An 18,557-nucleotide genomic window follows, 5' to 3' on the forward strand; every position below is an offset into this window, starting at 1 on the left:
TGCTCAAACTACAGGGCCAGGGGAAGCTTGGATTGTCTAGACCAAATAAGCATTAAATCTTAGGCCCTGAAATCTCTACAGTGAGATGCTGCCACGGACAGAGACCCTCCCTCAAGCCCAAAAATAATCAGTGGCTGCTGATCCCACTCTGTCGTTTTCACACAGAAGGACTAGCATCTCCCTGCTGGGGAGCTGCCCAGGATGCTAAATGGCCTGGGTAGGAAAGTGCTTTGAGATGAAGATCCTTAAGGGCATGGAGGGTATTTTTATACGTCTTTATACCTCCCAGCTCAGATGAGGAAAAGAGAAGTTGAAGTTGGCAGCTCTGTTCCTTCATCTATGAAATGAACATGATGATATTTTCATCACATAGTTCTGAAGAACAAACGAGTGAGGTTATATGTAAAACCCTTAGTATGATGATTTCCAGTGGTCCTTGGAAAGTATGGTCACCTGTCCCATTCCTTCTGGTGAAAATATATCTTTAGTATCCTTTTCAGAGTAAGAGATTGATCAGAAGGAAAAAAGATCATTCAGATGTGTAGTGAGATTTTAGAACAGTGTTAAAGGTTTTTCAGATGGTTCCTCTAATGAACTTAAAATTTATATACTCTCTTAATATATAGTTATTGTTTAATATAACACATATTAAAAGTCATTTATGTGTATGTATAATACATGTATGAATGTATGTATACACACACACACCCTGCACACACACGCCCATTAGGCTAGCTGAGGTTTTAAGAGAGCAAAGTAATATAATGACTCAGCAAGTTGTGAAGTCAGTGTGGATTATCCTATTGATACACTTTATGTTTATATTTATTTCCTGTGTATTTTCAAATTCTTTCCACCGATAGCATTTAGTTGGAACTTCCCATGTTAATGTGATTCTACCCTTTCCTGGGAAACACACACATCCTAGACATGTCACGTACTCAGCTGCACCACTAGAGGGAGCCACTGTGAAACCGGTGACAACGAGACAACTGGGTGCTGATCAGAGGACAAGGCTGCAGGTTACAGGTAACATATTTCAGATTTATTAAAAAACACATAGGCAACAAGTTGGAGCTTTGGCAAGGAATGATATGGAGAATGATAACTGAAGGCATTATTCCACGAAACATTCACAGTTGTGTGCTACAAACAGAGAGAGCAGGGAAAGAGTTTAGAAGCATTTGCGGTGGACAATGGATGGCCCAGCTTCATCGTACTCCTGTTTGCTGATCCACATCTGCTGGAAGGTGGACAGAGAGGCCAGGATGGAGCCACCGATCCAGACAGAGTATTTGCGCTCTGGAGGGGCGATGATCTGTTGGTCAGGGTGAGAAAGAAGAGCCATTAGTACACTAGGGCGAGGCCTGGGCTTCTCCTAGGGTCCAGATTTGGTGGATCTGGCTGAGGTGTCATGGAAATCGGGGACAGTCTTGGCTGTCAGATGCCTAACCTTCACCCTAACCCAAGGGGCTGTGAATAGCTTCTGGATTTGGAGATTCTTCAATGAGCACATCTGTTTTTCTGGCTTCCTTTACATGATATATTCCAACGCATCTGTGACACCCCTACCACATTCAGTCTACTGCTGGGCCAATTGAAAGTTGGCCCTCAATACTACAAGGTCTCCACTTAAGGACCCTGATGATGTCTTTGATTTCCAAAAGCTGAGCCTCAGAACTCAGCACAACATGCTTTCTTATAGAAACCACCACCAGTGTCTTCAATGGGAAGTTTGGGTTGTGCCAGACTTACTATACAAGCTTTTCCCACCTGATTAAGTCCATTGAGATGCACTATTTAACAGGGAGGGGCTCAGGGTTCCCTGTTGGGCTGACCATTTCCCTGAGACACGGCCCAGTGAAATTGCACTGGCTGGCCTTGCTCAGTGCACAGACCTGATGTGCAAGGGCATGCTAATATTTCGTAAATAGTTGAATGATTTAGGCACAGAGGTGAAAGTGGTGAATCAGGCCCAGGGAAAACCCTCAAAATGGCCACAGTTGAGCAATTTCAAATTCCACTCCAGACATGGATATTTGGGTAGAAATGAATATGGACATTTTGGCCAAACAGACAAGGTATTTCTGAAACCACAGTAAAGAGGTTTAATTTCTGTTTATCCCCCAAGTTCTGGTTGAACATTTATTTTTATTTATTTTTTATTTTTTAACATTTATTTTTAATATGAGTAGTTAATATTTACTGAGCACTTATTATGTGCCAGGCACTATGCTGAGCATTTGTCCTAACATGTATTATCTCATTTAATTTTATTTACTTAATTATTTTTTATTGATTTTAGAGAGAAGAAGGGGGAGAGAGAGGGAAGCATCTATATGAGAGAGAAAGATCAATTGGCTGCCTTCCCCATGTGTCCCGAGGGAAGATCAAACGGAAACCTGGGCACGTGCCCTAACATTTTGGTGTATGGGATGATACTCCTACCAGTTGAGCAACACCAGCCAGGGCTCATCTAATTTTTATAACTATTTTTAAGAGTAAGTATTAAATTATTCCCATACTACAGACGAGGAAACAGAAACTGAGAGAGGTTTAAGTAACTGGCTTACCTCACACTGGTCATGCACATGTCAGATCCAATATTCAAACCTGGACCTTCTCCAGGGGTTTTTGGTTTTGTTTTGCTGTTTTAGAAATAACCCTTTTATTTGGGATAATTTTAGATTTACAGAGAAGTTGTAAAGTCGGTGCACAGAGTTCCTACACTCCTCACCCAGTTTCAGTTTCCCCTAACGTCAGGATTGCGCTGTCCTGGGTTTTAATGGGTTTCTCTCACCACACAGAAGCCCAGAGTTTCACAATCATTTCTATTCGAGAGGCCAAGCTTGGGGAACTAGGAACCGCTCAACTCGAGCTGCAGCCTCTCTGTAGTACACCCCCAGCCGAGGTCAGCTGTGTCGGGCCCAGCAGCAGGCCCAGTCGGCTCCCTTCAGTGTGGGAGGACGGGTAAGGGCAGATCAGAGTCCTCAGAAAACAGCCTCTTCTCTCACCAACAGTCTTTTAGAGCTAATACTACAGAGTGCTTCAATCCAACACTCTTTTATGTGACCTGCACACCCTTTCCAAAAAAAAAAGAGGAGTGCAAATAACAGAACTTGTATGAGTATTTCTAATGTGTGTGATCTGCACTTGCACTGGCCCTTCTCCTGCTCTGTGCGACAGGGGCCAGAGGGCCCCAGCGTGCCTCCCGATTTCACAGAGTGACGACAGCTTTTGAGAAGTCACCAGTTCCATGTAAACTTGCTTCCAAAGAATGATCTCTGCTTAACCTCTGAGTTCCCTTGACTGGGACTCAAAACTGACACAATACAGGGGTCCTGGGTGGTTCCGGGACTGAGCTTGGTGATCCTGGAGTCATTGTGTGCTTTTGAGCTCCTACATCAAAAGGTGAGCCAGGCAGAGAGATGAAGGTGAAATTCTCACTCCGGGCCACTGAGATGTGATCACATTTAGTAGTGGAAGAAGAGTATAGGCTATGGAACCTGCAGGGTGTAAACCTCTTCGGAAATATATCTGGCTCCTCTGTAAATTTTTAAATGTTCTACACATGAGAACAAAATCCGTATTTTCAAGAGAAATGGGCACATGGGCAGCTCTGCTGATCTCTATCGCAGCTGCTAAAAGTAGCTGATAGACAAGGATTATCACAGATTAAATTTTGTAAGTGACAATTCAACTTCTCTCATGAACTGGATTGACTTACATCCTATAAGGTGTGGAACCTGTGTACTTGGACCCACCTCCGAGCCCTAAAACCCGTGAGCACACGTGACCAAGACGTGGCCTCTGCAGAACCCTTCCCGTCTGGTGACAGGGTTGGCACCTGCAGCATAACCATGGGGTCTGTCACCACACTGTACCTTGATCTTCATGGTGCTGGGGGCCAGGGCTGTGATCTCTTTCTGCATGCGGTCAGCAATGCCAGGGTACATGGTGGTGCCCCCCGAGAGGACGTTGTTAGCATAGAGGTCCTTCCTGATGTCAATATCACACTTCATGATGCTGTTGTAGGTGGTTTCATGGATGCCAGCAGACTCCATCCCTGGAAAAGAGACGCGGGCCCTGGTCCTCAGCTGGTGGGTAGAACCCAGGTCAGACATGGAAGATCTACGTGGAAGATCTTACGCGGACTGAAGCTAAGCAGACATGATAGCTGGGCAGCCGCCCATCTCAGAGACCAAGGGTCCTTGGAATGCTCTCGGTGCTCTTGCCTCTTGCCTAGCGAGGAGGCCCTGCTGCAGTGCCTCTGGGAGGATGGGGCCAGCGGCGGCTGCAACACTGTCACTGCCTCTTAATCGACTCCCCACCGAGTATGGTTGAAATTGGTTCCACACTGAGCCATGTCACGGCCACTGCTCAGAACTCCCCCGAGGCTCTGGCTCTGCCTTGTTCTCACCCCTCAAAGAGAAATGGCGCTGAATCACCGGAAACATGCTTCATCCCATTTGGACAATGACTCATTTTTCTTCCATCTTGATAATATCGTTTTATTGAACTTTTTGTTCATTTCTGATGTGGGTCTTTTTAAAAATAGCGATAGCAATAATAATATCTATCTATTCATTGCTGGCTGTATCTAATAACCATTGGGCGCTTGTTTTGGCCAGCCACTGGGCTAAGTGCTCCGCGACAGAGCTCATGCAACTCTCACAGCGACCCTAGGACATAGACACTGTCACAGGCCTCCTTTTACAGATGAGCACGTAGAGCCTTGAGGAAGTTAAGTGAAAACAGAACTAACGTGCAAACCCAGGCCCACCCCTGCCAGAGCCTTCCCTCTGGGGACAGCTCTGCTGACCTTTCTCTCTTGTAAGGGCTCATGTGGGAGAGGCTCGGCCCTGTCCCGCTCCCCCCGCCGCTCCCCAGCGCTGGGCACTGGTGGCCCGAGGCTGGCCTGCGGGCAGGGCCACCCACCCCTCGGGCCCGGCGCCCTGCCTACCGATGAAGGAGGGCTGGAAGAGGGTCTCGGGGCAGCGGAAGCGCTCGTTCCCGATGGTGATCACTTGCCCGTCGGGCAGCTCGTAGCTCTTCTCAAGGGAGGAGGAGGAGGCAGCCGTGGCCATCTCGTTCTCGAAGTCCAGGGCCACGTAGCACAGCTTCTCCTTGATGTCCCGGACGATCTCGCGCTCCGCTGGGAGGGACAGAAATCAGGGTTTGCACCGGTGGTGAAAACCTACCTGTCCCGCTTCGGTCCCTCCTGCAACACTGGTTCCTTCAAAACAGTGTGTAAGTTCAATTTGCCGCAACCCCAAATCCATGACGGTAATTAAATGAGTAAATATCGCCTGGCAAATGCGTGACAGGAGTAAAATGAGCTAGCTAGAGCAAGGCACAGAGCAGGAAACCCTTTGGTGCGGTGTGTTTTTGCAGGATTAACGGATCACTCTGTTACAATTTTTTAATAACAGTTATATTGGGTTTCCGGCTGACCTGGGGGGGTCTTATGCTGAAGCAGCCCCTTTGGGGCCCCCACTGTTTTTGAAAAGCTCTGGAGATCCGTGTCACCTAGTCCGGGAAGATTCCAGCTCAAACCCTGGGCATATCCACTGCCTTTCAGAGAGAGGCAGGCCCTGGCTCGGGACCAGTCCCGTCCAGGAGTGTCCCGGTGCTCGCCGAAGGAGGGACGGGAGAGTGGGCAGGCAGATCCCCTTCAGACTCCTGCAGTCTGCACTTCTAAGCTACTGGTTCCATCTGGGCCCGGAGAACCTTTTGGAGCTATCTTGGGGGTTCTTTGTGAGAAGCAGAGTCAGGAACAAAATGAATTTAACTTCCTACTCCTAAAGGAGACCCTAACATCTTCAGGGCTCTAGCTTGGAGTCTAGAATAAGCCACAGGCATGTCCAGAAACCTAAACATTTAGATAATACCAATCCTGTGAGGGGAGGGCAGGCAGCTAGGGCCAAGGACACATAGTGTTTTCTTAGAAAGAAAACTTCTTTCTTGGTTTTCTTAAGTCTTCTCACTTGGAAAAATGTGACACTCTTTGCCTCTAGAACATCCCAACGTGTCTGTAACATCTGACTCTGTTTCTTGTGGGAGGAGACCAGGTGGCACCAGCTCCGAGTCCCCATACACACGTATCACTCACTGCTGGGTTGGTCTCAACACCAGCTGACAACTGTCACATGCTTACTCTGTGCCTGGTGTCCCCCCCCCCCCGCATATCTCATTTACTGCTCACAACCACCACGTGAGAGATGGTCCGTGATTACCCCCATTTTACAGACGAGAAGACTATGGCTTAGTGAGGTTGGGAAACTTGTTCCAGTCACACAGCAAGTGGTGACAGAATTGTCCCTAAGCCCTGCTAGATGTCTCCAAAGACTGCCAGTCACCACACACACTGTCTTCGGTCTCTGCACACTCTCTCTCCCATCTGTGAATGGAGGGGATAAAAGGCTCAGGAAACACAGCTCTGCCCAGCTCATCATAGTAGATGCTTATTACTGATCTTCTCAAGGAAATATTTTGCAATTTCACCCAGCAAAGAAAAATTAAAAAGCCATGCTTGACGCTGGGCATTGGATTCAGTTGCCACCTGCAAGGCTCCCTCCCATCATTTCCTGGGACGGTCGCTGTGGTCCTGTAAGTGACCAGGAAGAACACACCGCCCCACGCCCCTCCCGCTCACTCCCACGGCTCACCTGTGGTCACGAAGGAGTAGCCACGCTCGGTGAGGATCTTCATGAGGTAGTCGGTGAGGTCTCGGCCAGCCAGGTCCAGACGCATGATGGCATGGGGCAGGGCGTAGCCCTCGTAGATGGGCACGTTGTGGGTGACGCCATCTCCAGAGTCCAGCACAATGCCTGGGGGACAAGTGGGCACAATAGAAGTCACTGTGGCCGCTGGCGTGTGGTCACTTGCTGGTGTAGTAGACGGGGAATTTCTAAGTTTCTCATTTGAAAGAAAGGAAAGAAAGAAGTTGGTAGGATAAGAAAGGGGGACAGGGCTTTGGGGAAAGTAAGAGTAGGAAGGGAGAAACAATAGAAATTCTGCTGAAATATGAGCTCAAGGGCTCGTTTCTAAAGATGACGAGAAAACCTGTTAGGCAGGGATCAGCCCTGCCAATTCTCAGCAACCCTCAGTCATCCCAACCCACGTATTTATAACCGCCAAGCCCCATAACTGATGGTGTACCCAGCGGAGGCTCCCAGTCCTCCCAGACACCTACCAGTTGTACGTCCAGAGGCGTAGAGGGACAGCACCGCCTGAATAGCCACATACATGGCAGGGACATTGAACGTCTCAAACATAATCTGCAAAGCAATCCCAAGGACTAAGTTAGTGACGCTGCCAGTCTTACCAAGAGCGTTGAATTAAGAACTTGACTCCTCTGGCGTAAGGAAAAAGACCTTTTAAACTGGAAGCTCAGATTGGTTGTGATTTGCCTAGTTCTGTGGTTTGTCTGTGGTTCCATGAAATTGGTTCCACTTTTTTATATAGTTGCTGGGTCAATGCCAGCCCTAGATTCTGAGGCCACTCAGGCTGCGGTGGAAGGAGCCCTGTTTCCTGGCAGATGAGAACTGCCTGCTGGTAACAGAGGACCACGAATGAAGGCTCACGCAGTCCAGGGACAAGATTAGAACCAGAGTCCCTCTAAGTCATGTGCGGCAAGGTCGTGCACACAGACATGCCCAGAGGCCTCCATTTCTCCATCTGCAAAACCCTCCCAGCTCTGACTGTTCACTAGAATGTCTGACATCATTTGCTAGTGAGCCATAACTCGCAACTATTTTTCTGCCTTCATGTCATTCACAGGAATCATCATGCCCATCGGAAACAACATGTCTTGCTAGCTGGAGCGATTCCCTGGCACACAGATGATTCCCTGTAGAGTGTAGACAATAACTGCTAGTGTGTTGGTGTTGGCACCAGGAGCTCCTCCCAGGAAAAGGCCTTGCAGCCTTTGCATTTATTCTCCAAGCCCAAGAGATTATGTGTCAATACCAGGATCCGGCCATTTCTAGCTGTGTGACCTTGGGACATTCACCTAATGTAGTTAAGACTCCATTTCTTCACTTATATAATTAGGGTAATAATAGTCCTGCTTCTTCACACATTGTTAAGATTTAAAGAGACAATGCGTGTGAAATGCTTAGCCCAGTGCTTAACCACAGTGGGCATGAAGTTGACACTAGATGTTTTCATCGCATGGCTCATCCAAACCGGAATCCTCGTCTGGCTGGTGGAATGGACCGTTTCCTGCCGCGAGGTCTCTGAGCTGCAGGCAAGTCGCAATCACGATGGTAATAACTGTGACTCGGTGAATGTGTAGTATACCGAACACCAAGGTACACGTTTAACATTTTGCCTCACTAATCTTCACATCGAGCTTTCGAAAAATAATAGTACTAATATTCCCAACTTTTAAAACAGGAAACTGAGGCTCTGAGAAAGTAAGTGGACTGTTTAAAGTCACATGGCTAATAGGAGACAAATCCAGTTTTTAAACCTAGATCTGTCTGACTCCAGAACCAAAATCCCCCAGTGTACATTCTCCTGCATTTTGAAATGGCTTTTCCCTAGGAGTTTTTAACCTAAATGAAATCTCTTAAAGGTCCTATTGCTCTTGGAGGTCAGAGGGGAGTCGTTCCTGAAATAAGAGTGTGAGGACCTTTAGGATGCTCCTGTCCTTTGGAGTCCCCGAGTTCCTGGAACGTTGCCAGCCTGGGAGGGGACTGATGGGCTGGACCAGCTCTCTGCTGTCCTATACCACCCCTTCCAAATGGACTTCCCCAAACCCAAAGTGCCGGGTCCTGGAGTGGGTACTTACCTGGGTCATTTTCTCCCGGTTGGCCTTGGGGTTCAGGGGTGCCTCGGTGAGCAGGGTTGGATGCTCTTCAGGGGCAACACGAAGTTCGTTGTAGAAAGAGTGGTGCCAGATCTAGGGAGTGATGGAGAAGCGCAGTGATGATGTCGTGGGGGCTCTGCAGACCCCGAAAAGAGACAGGAAGGAGCTACACGGAGCCAGGACCAAATAAATGTGACAAGTACTCAGCATGTGCCCCCATTTTTACCAATGCAGAGACTGAAGCCCCAAGAATCTGAGTAACTCGCCTAAGGATTGGGGCCAGCAGATGAATGAACAAAAACCCAAATCCAGGTCTGTGAGGCAGGATGATGTAGTGGTTAAGGGCACAGGCTTTGGAGTCAAATCGAGTTCAAATCCCAGCTCCACCACTTGTTGGTTGTGTGAGCTCAGGCAAACTTTAACCCTTTGCAGCTCCAGCCTCACCACGGCCCATACGAAAATCATTAGCATGTCTTTGTGAGAATTAAATAAGGAAACCATAGAGTTACTGTTTAGCCTCGTGCCTGGCTCAGAGTAAATGTTGTTTTTCTTCTAATTTACTCCCGACGTCTATTTTAATTACTGTTCATGGGGAAATAACTTAGTTTAGCTAAGTAAAAGGACACAATGAATGAAAACATGAATGGATGGATGAAGTTGACCTAAAGACCCAGTTGCCATTTTTGATGCTTTAGGGAGATTTCCTTCTGCAGCATATGTGAAGAGAAGGCGGGTCACCCTGCTTCCAGTCTCCACCCCCTCCACCTCCCTTTTGCTCTCCAGGCCTGGGAGCAGCCGGCCTCCACTGGCCTCTCTGGACCTTCCATTCACAGGCACACGCTTGGCCTTCAGGTGTTTCCAAAGCCGGTGCCTATTGATAGCGTGTTTGTGTGAGTGTACTTCGGATTTAAGTGTGCTTTCGCTTTCTCTTTAAACCCTGGACGCGGTAAAGAACAAACCATTGCACACAGGGCCAAATGGATTATTTTTGAAAGCATGAAAATTCTCCACCAGCATCAGGAATGTTAGATTTATCCAGAATTAAAACAACACAAGAACTGCTGGGGAAAGATTATAAATTAACAAAAGCCAGATCAACTTTATACACTCTTTGTCTTGTTCCAGCGTCTTTGGTTTTGAATTCGTGATTTCTGGAAAGGAAATGAGATTTCTGAAAGTTCTTTGATGGACTAAAAGCACCAGCATGCCGGTCCTATTACATACTGCGGTTACTCAGGAGCATCATTTAAAAAACTACCAACCCCTTTCTCTGTCTCTCTATCTCTCTGTGTCTGTCTCTCTCTCTCCAGAAGACACTTTGAACTTAAATTTTAAAAATGTTGGAATGCTTTATCCCTTCTAAAGAGCCTTCTACAAGGGCATACATTCTGAGATGCTGGCAGCTCCATGGAGAAAATCTGAAAGAGTATTTTCTCTCTGCTATTCATATTCTTTCCTCAGTGCAAAGTGCAGTATTAACTACACCCAGAATCTGAGGGCAAGCAAACCTAATAAAATGCAATTTTTGTAGAGAACCCAAGGTTCCAGCATTATTACTGACCAATTCTAGCAGAACTATTTTTTTTTTTAACTGATAAGTGTGTGCACATAGAGCTGATAAATAAAAGTCCAGATGTTGTGGTTCTAAAACATTTTGTTGCAATTAAACAATTTTATGTCACTTTCTCAGTATATCTTCTGCCCTTTCTCTGATCACTTGTGTTTCTATGATGCCTAATAAAACACCAAAATCCTAGGATTTAACTCAGCTCCCCATTAGCTCTTTTACATGGGCCTGGGAGATAAAGACTTCACTTACCTGCAACACAGATAGACTCTGTTTAAAATATTTTTTCAAAAGCTTTGCCAGTTGTGGCTTCAATACATTGAGGGACATTCAGGAATGTACCAAATCCACAATGTCACAGGCCTCTTTTGTGTAGTTAAACTAAAAACCTTTTTTTTTTTTTTTTTTTTAATACTCAGTGTGAGTTAATGAAAAGCTTTCAAGAATGGGTAGGGTGAGGCCACTCCCAGCTCTTCAACTGCCCTTTAGCTGTATTGCACTGAGAGGCAGAGCCATGTGGCCTCTGATGAGAGAAGGCCACGCAGGTCCTGGGAGGATAGCCACTCGACTGAGCAATAGGCTAACAATTCCCACTGCTGGTCAAGGACGACTGTTTGTACCTACAGAACTGCCTTCCTCTAATTAGTTTATAATCCCTGTTAGGCACTGACTTTTTTTTTTAAAGAAATATTTCAGGATTTGTTTTCTCAGTGATAATCTAGAATAAACATTAACAAGTAAAAGCACAATTGGGCAGTTGCAAATGATGTTTCGAATCAGGGTCCCCAGGCATCACGCAGCCAGCGGGCTCGACCTGCAGCGAAGCTCCTGTACCTTTTCCATGTCGTCCCAGTTGGTGATGATACCGTGTTCTATCGGGTACTTCAGGGTCAGGATGCCTCTTTTGCTCTGTGCTTCATCACCCACGTAGCTGTCTTTTTGTCCCATTCCCACCATCACTCCCTAAAAAGATTCAACACATTATGAGTCAACCTCTCTCAGAACCTACGAGTTGACGGCAGTCCAATCACAAAAGGTTAAATTATTGGGAGGCAACAACAACAATATGCTGAGTCTTGTGATCACTATGTTCTTAAGTAACATCCCTCAGTTGATTGGGAATAGGTCCAAATCGGCCTCCAAATAGCAGAGGGCCCCAAGGGTAGTGCAACTTTACGTGTATGTTGCTTCTTCTGTGTTCCTGGATGGGCAGAGGTTGTGTTTGTCTGCTTTGCCACTATAACAAATTGCCTGGCACATACTTGTCATGCAACAATTATTTGTTGTGTGAATGTATGAAAATTTACGTATAAGTTAAGCAGCATTTTTCCTCTTATAAACTGTACTTTTGAAGCTGTAGTCTACTCAAGAGTATATGGCTATTATTTTCTGTTATGAGCAAAAGCATTGTATCTACAAATGACCACTCAGTGCTTGATTTCTGATGGGTAAACCCACACTGGTCAACATTAAGATATCTGTCAGATGTAATTTTTTTAATCATTAAGGTGACACTTAAAAAAAACCAAAAGAAATAATTCTCATTAACAGTCATGACTACTATAAATCCTTAAATAAGGGTTTGTGCAAAATACCTCCACTGCACACAGTTCAACAAGAGACAGTTGATTCATTGGGTGAGGCTTCTGTTATTTGTTCTTGAGCATATACACCAAACTGAGAGCCATAAATATCAAGGCACAAGATTTTCTGATGTAAAGGAGAATTTCTGAGATGGAATTCTCAGTTTTTACCATGTGGCTGCCACCAACATTCTGTTTATACATAACATTATATTAAAAAATTACCATGTGGCTGTCCAGTTATATTTTGTTGACAGCTAACAATGTGCAAAATTACAGTTGGTAACAAAGCTTACTTCCATCTAAGATCAAGCTCTTTGAGAAAAAATGACCTGGGCTTTTAGTGTAGTTTCTCTCCAAAGAGTAGATATGGTGTACATCAGTCAACTGATAAGTATTTCTGATGATGACAGTGATGATGATGATAACAATGATTATATTTACACAAAAAAGAACTTATGAAAAGAGGGAAGACTTAGATAGACTCCCACCAGATAATCTGTGTTGTATATGAAATTGGCACTTACTCCTTGACATTAATCATCAGAGATATATTTTTAGCAAGGTTACATAATTTCTGGACAGCAAGTGACAGACAATCTGTGGATACTCATCAACACATAGACTTAGAGGGACTTAATCTATAGCCCTGTTTATCTCTGTTCCTAACAGAATCTTGCTCACCTGATGTCTGGGACGCCCCACAATAGATGGGAAAACAGCCCTGGGAGCATCGTCCCCAGCAAAGCCGGCCTTACAGAGCCCAGAGCCATTGTCACACACCAGGGCGGTGCTGTCCTCTTCTTCACACATCTTGGTTGGAGCTACGTCACAAGGTCCTGCAGGACACAGGGAGGAAACGGCCCCAGCTGTAATCTAGCAGTTGTGACACTTACCTGACCACTCCCACCTTCCAGGCTGGGTTGGGGCCCCCCTCTGGACTCCTAGAGCACTCCCAGCCAATCCTTATCTAACACAGCATTTATCTTAAAGTACTTGAATTAGACTGCAAGCCCTTTATACGTCAAAACTCTGACTTTCATGTTCATATGCCTGGCCTCCAGCGCAATGGCTGGCATGTCTCAGGTGCTCAAAAGCACATTAAACATTGACTAAATGAGCAAAGGAATGAACAACTATAGAGTCCAGCTGGGAATATCAGACTATGAAACCAGATCTTCACAAGGACAAGTCACTCCTCACATGTTGAAGAAGTACATGAAATTTGCTGTCACTATCCACTCAAATTCACTTTTTACATATAACCCTTTAAAAATTTTTCAAAAATGTAGATTTTGAAGGATGGGCAGCATATAAAAATTTGGAAATGTTGAAAGGCTGAAATGTTTAATGTAAAATGTTTAAAAGAAAAAATCTCTTCGTTCCTGAGGACTTTTATTTTACCCTGGGAAAAACATTAGACCAATGAAAACACTCTAATAAGAAGGTGCTTTAAATTTTAGGGGCCAAAGTTACTCTCCATTAAAAACCATGGCTAACCTAAAAGTCCAACAATGAAGGAGAGTCCAATAAATTATACATTATACAGTAGAAAACTTTGCCATTAAGGAAGATAAATAAAAGGATAAGCTACAGATATATTCTTATGTAAGGGTAATAGGTTAGAGGAAGTAACATTGTATGATCCCACTGAAATGTATTTTTACACATTACAAAAAGATCAGTCATATTTACCAAGATGCTGATGGGAGCTATTTTGAAGTGGTGGGTTTTGTAGGTGTTTTTAATTATCTTCCCTGGGATCCGTCATATTTCCTAAATTGAACATGTATTCTTTAAGTAATAAAATAATTTTTTAAATATTCTACTCTTAAGCTTGAATCCTATGACAAAATTGGAAAGGCTGGAGCAAAAATAACAACTTACAGATTTGGGAAATGGAAGGCCTATTTGAGAACATTTTCATCCAATGCCCTCATTTTTACATATGAGAAAACCAGGGGAGTGATTTGCTCAAGGACACACAGGGTGTTAGAGGCACCGTTGAACCAGGCCTACCCCTTGGCTTTCAATCCAGATTCCTTTCCATTTTTTGTAAAGAAAGGAACACCCAGAGTTCTCACTTTGCAATCTTAGGATTTCAGGTTGAGGAAGATTCTTTTAAGTTGGTGAACTCATTGCACACAGACCTAGATACGAAAGGCAACTTTTTTAAGGAAATTTCTGGGAAGTAAGAAAAGACTAAACACTATTAAAATTGGAGTTCCGCCAGACCACTCCCATAAAATCAGTGTTGCATCTTTCCTGACGCCTAGAACTTCCGCAGCAGGGCCTCATGTCACATGACCCTTTGCAAAGAACATGAACCTCAGATGACACGTTATATTTTAAAGTGCATGGCGTGCACTATTATCCCCAACTGACAAGCAAGGAAACCAAAAGTCAAGAAGTGGAAGTGACTTGTCCAAGATCCCTAAACCGGTAAAGTTAGGACAACGGAGTTTACAGAGGACAATGTGACCAGTTTGTTCTCCTGAGTCTGACTGCCTGATTCTGGAGCCAAGTTTTACCACTTACAAGCTGTGTGGCTTAGTAAATTATTTAACATCTCTAAATAACAGTTTTTTTCTTTCTTTCTTTAAAAAAAAAAGACTATGTACTTTTTTATTTTTAGAGAGAGAAAGGAAAGAAGAGGAAGAGAGAGAAACATGGATGTGAGAGAGCAAATTTTAGTTTTGGAGTTTTTTAAAAAGATTTTTATCAATTTTTAGAAAGAAACATCGATCAGCTGCCTCCTGTATGCCTGCTACCTGGGATCAGCCTGCAACCCCGGTGTGTGCCCTTGACCGGGAATAGACCAGCACAGGCCAGAGCTAATCATTTATCTATAAAATAACAGCAACATCAGTACATACCACATTGAGTTCTTTTGGGGATTAGATATTTTTAAAACATTTAAAATAATTTATACATTGACTTCTCAATAAATATTTGTTTTAAAATGATTATTATTAATATCACTATACAATTAATATCATTATCCATATCTTTTTATTGCTAGTCTTTGCCTTCTTTCCATACTGCCCCCAGGCTTAGGATGGAAACCCTCAACTTATGGATTCCACTTGTAAGAATGGAAAACAGGCCTTGCAGATGGCTCGCCCTTTCCTTTCTCAGCCTTCCTTCCCTTCCCTTTCCAGACACCGCACCAGGGGAGGCATTCCTGTGATTTTGCTTCTTTCCTAGCAGCTTAAGAGGCTAGGAGGGAGGGGAGAAATGAATGTGAGGGAGGCAAGCCAGAGAAGCAGTCAAGAGTCCAGGCATCCATCAGAGGCGCAGGCACCAGGATCCCAGGCTCTTAGATGTGCTAAATGGACTTTCCAAACCAAAGTAAGAGCTAGAACAGGATAAAATAAAATAAAAACGTGACGGGACATTTAGCATGAACACGCGTCCTTAGCAACTCTTTTGCTGGGCAGGGAGGGGTGGAGGAAGTGTTGAAAATACTGCAGAAGCCCTGCCGGGTGTGGCTCAGCGGTTGAGCTTCGACCTAGGTTCCAGGAGATTGGGGTTCGATTCCCAGTCAGGGCACATGCCTGGATTGTGGGCTGCAGCCGATCAATGACTCTCTCATCATTGATGTTTCTAACTCTCTCCCTCTCCTTTCCTCTCTCTGAAATCAATAAAGATATATTTAAAAAAAAAGAAAAGAAAATACTGCAGAAAAAGTAGGCTGACCCTCAGCATCAACTAGCATGCAGACAAAAAAGCTCAAAATTCAGTAAATGTACTTTTATTTAGCAAAAAAATGTGCCAGGAGGATTTTATCATCTCTAAAAGGAGCACTGTCCTACCAGAAGAAGACTCTGTGTCCCCAAAAGGAGAGGCTCAGTGGTTTTCAAGCCTTATCTAACCTGCCTAAGCTCGGACAGGGCGCAGCATTTCCTAATTAGGTAAAACACACGCGAAAGCCTGCTTTTGGAACAGCATCCGGGTCAGGGGCTTTGCTCCGACCCGTGCATCTTGTGCCAAAACTGAGTAGCCAGTGGGAGGGGAGGGAAGGGGGGGAAGAATGTTGCAGTTTCCAGCTCATCAGTCTTGCAAAGCAAACCATATTTAGTCATGAGTCACAGAATGGAAGGAAAAAGTCTCAGCATGAAAACTCCCAATTCTGGGCTGAAGCTGCCAAGCCCTGACTTAGGTGAAGCTCAGCCTGGGGTGGCAGGGCTGGCTCCACGGCCCCGCCGGCTTCCGCAGGCTGAGAAAATGCCAAGCAGACATCCAGGAGGCTGGGAGCAGGCGGCCCTCAGATGCTCGCTCCGCTCTCGCCCTCTTGATTTGCAGAAAAATGTTTAGCTGGTTTCCTGCTGCGCTCTGCTGCAAACGACCCAGCAACGGCGGTGCACAGCCTGACACCTGAGCTCACAGATGCATGCACTCAAGGGACATAGCTTCCCACAGAAGACACTACCAGTTAGAGCTGGGGAACCCAGATGCAAAGACACGAACAGCCAATACAAAGACCTGGCTCTAAAATCCACTTCCAGGCACCTTCACTACACCAAAAATCCAGTCCCATGAAGACTCCCCACATTAAAGCTGAACCCTCAGTACTGGAGTTTCCAGAGCCTAAATATAAATAAATGTGTAACATGCAAATCATGGAAATGCAAACAGCTAGGCTGCATCTCTGAAATGTGTTACTTATAAGACCTAGGCTGCTGGTTTGGTATAAACAGATTTTACAGGTGACACAGATTTCATTTCATCTTGCTCTCCCTCTCCTCCCCCACACCAAGCTGCTGCTTTGCTTTCTTTTTAATGTTAGGTAATTGGAGCTAAAAGCAACACTCATTTTAGTAGTACAATCTTCATTCAAAATTTCAGAGTGTACGAGCCCAGCCAAATCCCTTTGGACGACGCCTGATGATCCTGGCAGCATCTGAGCCGCTGGGATCTGTAGGGCTCATCCCGGGCAGGCCACTTACCCTGACAGCGCTGGCTGGGCTTCTCGGCTCTGGGTGATCTTCAGGGAAGCTGAAGGCTGCAGGGTTATATAGCCCCTTGGCCTGCTCTCCTCCCACATGCTTCCCAAACAAGGAACAAAGACAGGCTTGAGCCCAGTCTTTCAGTCTAACACAACCATATAGGGACCTCAGCACAAAACTCTCTAATCTGGGTGGCTGGAGGCCTGGGTCTCTTCCACCGCATTCCACGGCTCTGCTCATGAACCGGGAGGCAGCTGAGCTGCCTGGGGAAGATAAACACCCTCAGCCTTCAGAACAACTGCTGAACCTTCCAGAGGCACTGAGCGGGTGTAAGGGGGCAGGCGCAGGCACGGATGGCACATTCCTCGGAAGATGCCAGCCTGCTGTCCTGCTGGCGTTTTCTAACGAGCTGAGAGCCGAAAGGAGAGGCCTGTTAAGAACTCTCCAACAAAGGTGGCCAGCGATAAAGAAAGATATTGCTTCCATTATCCATAAATAGATCCAGGGAGTGACAGTTTTATGGTAGTCCAGGCTGTTTTATAAATCGAGTCCCTGAGCAGTGTTAGTGGGATAGGAGCTGAAGTGGAGACAGGGCTGCTGGGCTGTGTCACAGAGGAACTTGGCAGCCTGCATTATCATAAGCACTTTAATCCTATTAATTTAGCAGCATGATTGGGGGGCATCCTTTGCATAGAATGTGCATGCAGCATCCTGTCACAGAAGAAGTTTGAGAGAAAAGAACATGCTAAGGGAAGTGCCTCTGACCCTCCTCTCTCCCCACAGACCCATTTGACAGGTGATAGAGCAGGTGACCCAAGGATTTCTCAAAGACAGATACTGAATCTGGCCTTAAGCTCTCATTCCCAAGTGTCAGTGGCCAGCTTCAATGATTTTACATTGGTCTGCTCTCTTCCTCTAAGCTGAAGTTCTAATTCATGATAAAAATATTTTTGAAGGATACCTGGAGTTTTCCTAGACTGCTGACATCTCACATGTGACAAAAAAAAACCCAGAAAGAATGGCTTTATTTTACAGCTGTGGCCATCTATTCACTCACGTTACTGTGCCAGACCTGTTTGATTTATGGTACACAAACATACACATAGATTTCTCTTTGAGAAATTGTACTGTTGATTATTTTAAAATTTCAAATAGCTTAAGACTAAATGATAATAAATTTCTCTGTGTTTTTCAGAAATTTGTCAACTGCGTCTTGTTTTTATCAATCGGGAAACACAACTGTCCAAATGTTCAAATATGAAGATGACACTAGGCAACATAAAGTTGAACATTTGGGATTAAGCCAATGGTTTTTCTAACAGGGATCATGTGAAGTAAAAATTCTGTATTTTCCCCATTAAGAGGCAATTTGAGTAGAGGTGAGATCCCCTTCCCCCCACTTCTGTCTCAAGCAGTGTCCGTGTAGCCCTTAGTAACTTTACAAAGTGAATGTTCCTTTAAACACCAAAGAAAAGAAGTTTGGTATTTACCTTTATGATTCTTATGTCATTTTCTCCCTTGATTATAGTGTGCATCCACAGCTCTGACAGTAATCAGACTATGCTGACATAAACAGGCATACAAGAAGGCGCCTCGACGTTTAGTTTTTCTTAGAAGCTTTTTTCCCTTTTCCTCCCTCCCTC

At 45.1% G+C, this 18,557-nt stretch overlaps 1 protein-coding gene across 1 annotated transcript; it reads right to left on the minus strand.

Annotated features, from left to right (window-relative positions):
* Positions 1–1,023: 1,023 nt before the first annotated feature.
* Positions 1,024–17,210, minus strand: ACTA2 (actin alpha 2, smooth muscle). The gene is made up of 9 exons (XM_081158865.1): positions 16,915–17,210; positions 12,650–12,804; positions 11,217–11,345; positions 8,798–8,908; positions 7,196–7,280; positions 6,669–6,830; positions 4,964–5,155; positions 3,885–4,066; positions 1,024–1,318 (listed from the first exon to the last, which is right to left on the minus strand). Exons 2-9 carry the CDS (start codon positions 12,776–12,778, stop codon positions 1,175–1,177), a joined length of 1,134 nt encoding a protein of 377 aa, XP_081014991.1. The 5' UTR covers positions 12,779–12,804; positions 16,915–17,210; the 3' UTR covers positions 1,024–1,174.
* Positions 17,211–18,557: the final 1,347 nt, after the last annotated feature.

Source organism: Miniopterus schreibersii (genome assembly GCF_964146895.1).
Source record: "Miniopterus schreibersii genome assembly, chromosome: 14".
Classification (NCBI taxonomy): domain Eukaryota; kingdom Metazoa; phylum Chordata; class Mammalia; order Chiroptera; family Miniopteridae; genus Miniopterus; species Miniopterus schreibersii.

Bases quoted from the DNA above. Each gene is read 5' to 3' on its own strand.
- ACTA2 (XM_081158865.1), bottom strand. From the start codon at position 12,778: ATGTGTGAAGAAGAGGACAGCACCGCCCTGGTGTGTGACAATGGCTCT. The intron at 7,281-8,797 runs GTAAGTACCCAC...ATTGCTTTGCAG, and splicing joins ACCGGGAGAAAATGACCCAG to ATTATGTTTGAGACGTTCAA. The intron at 4,067-4,963 runs GTAGGCAGGGCG...TCTCTTTTCCAG, and splicing joins CTTCCAGCCCTCCTTCATCG to GGATGGAGTCTGCTGGCATC.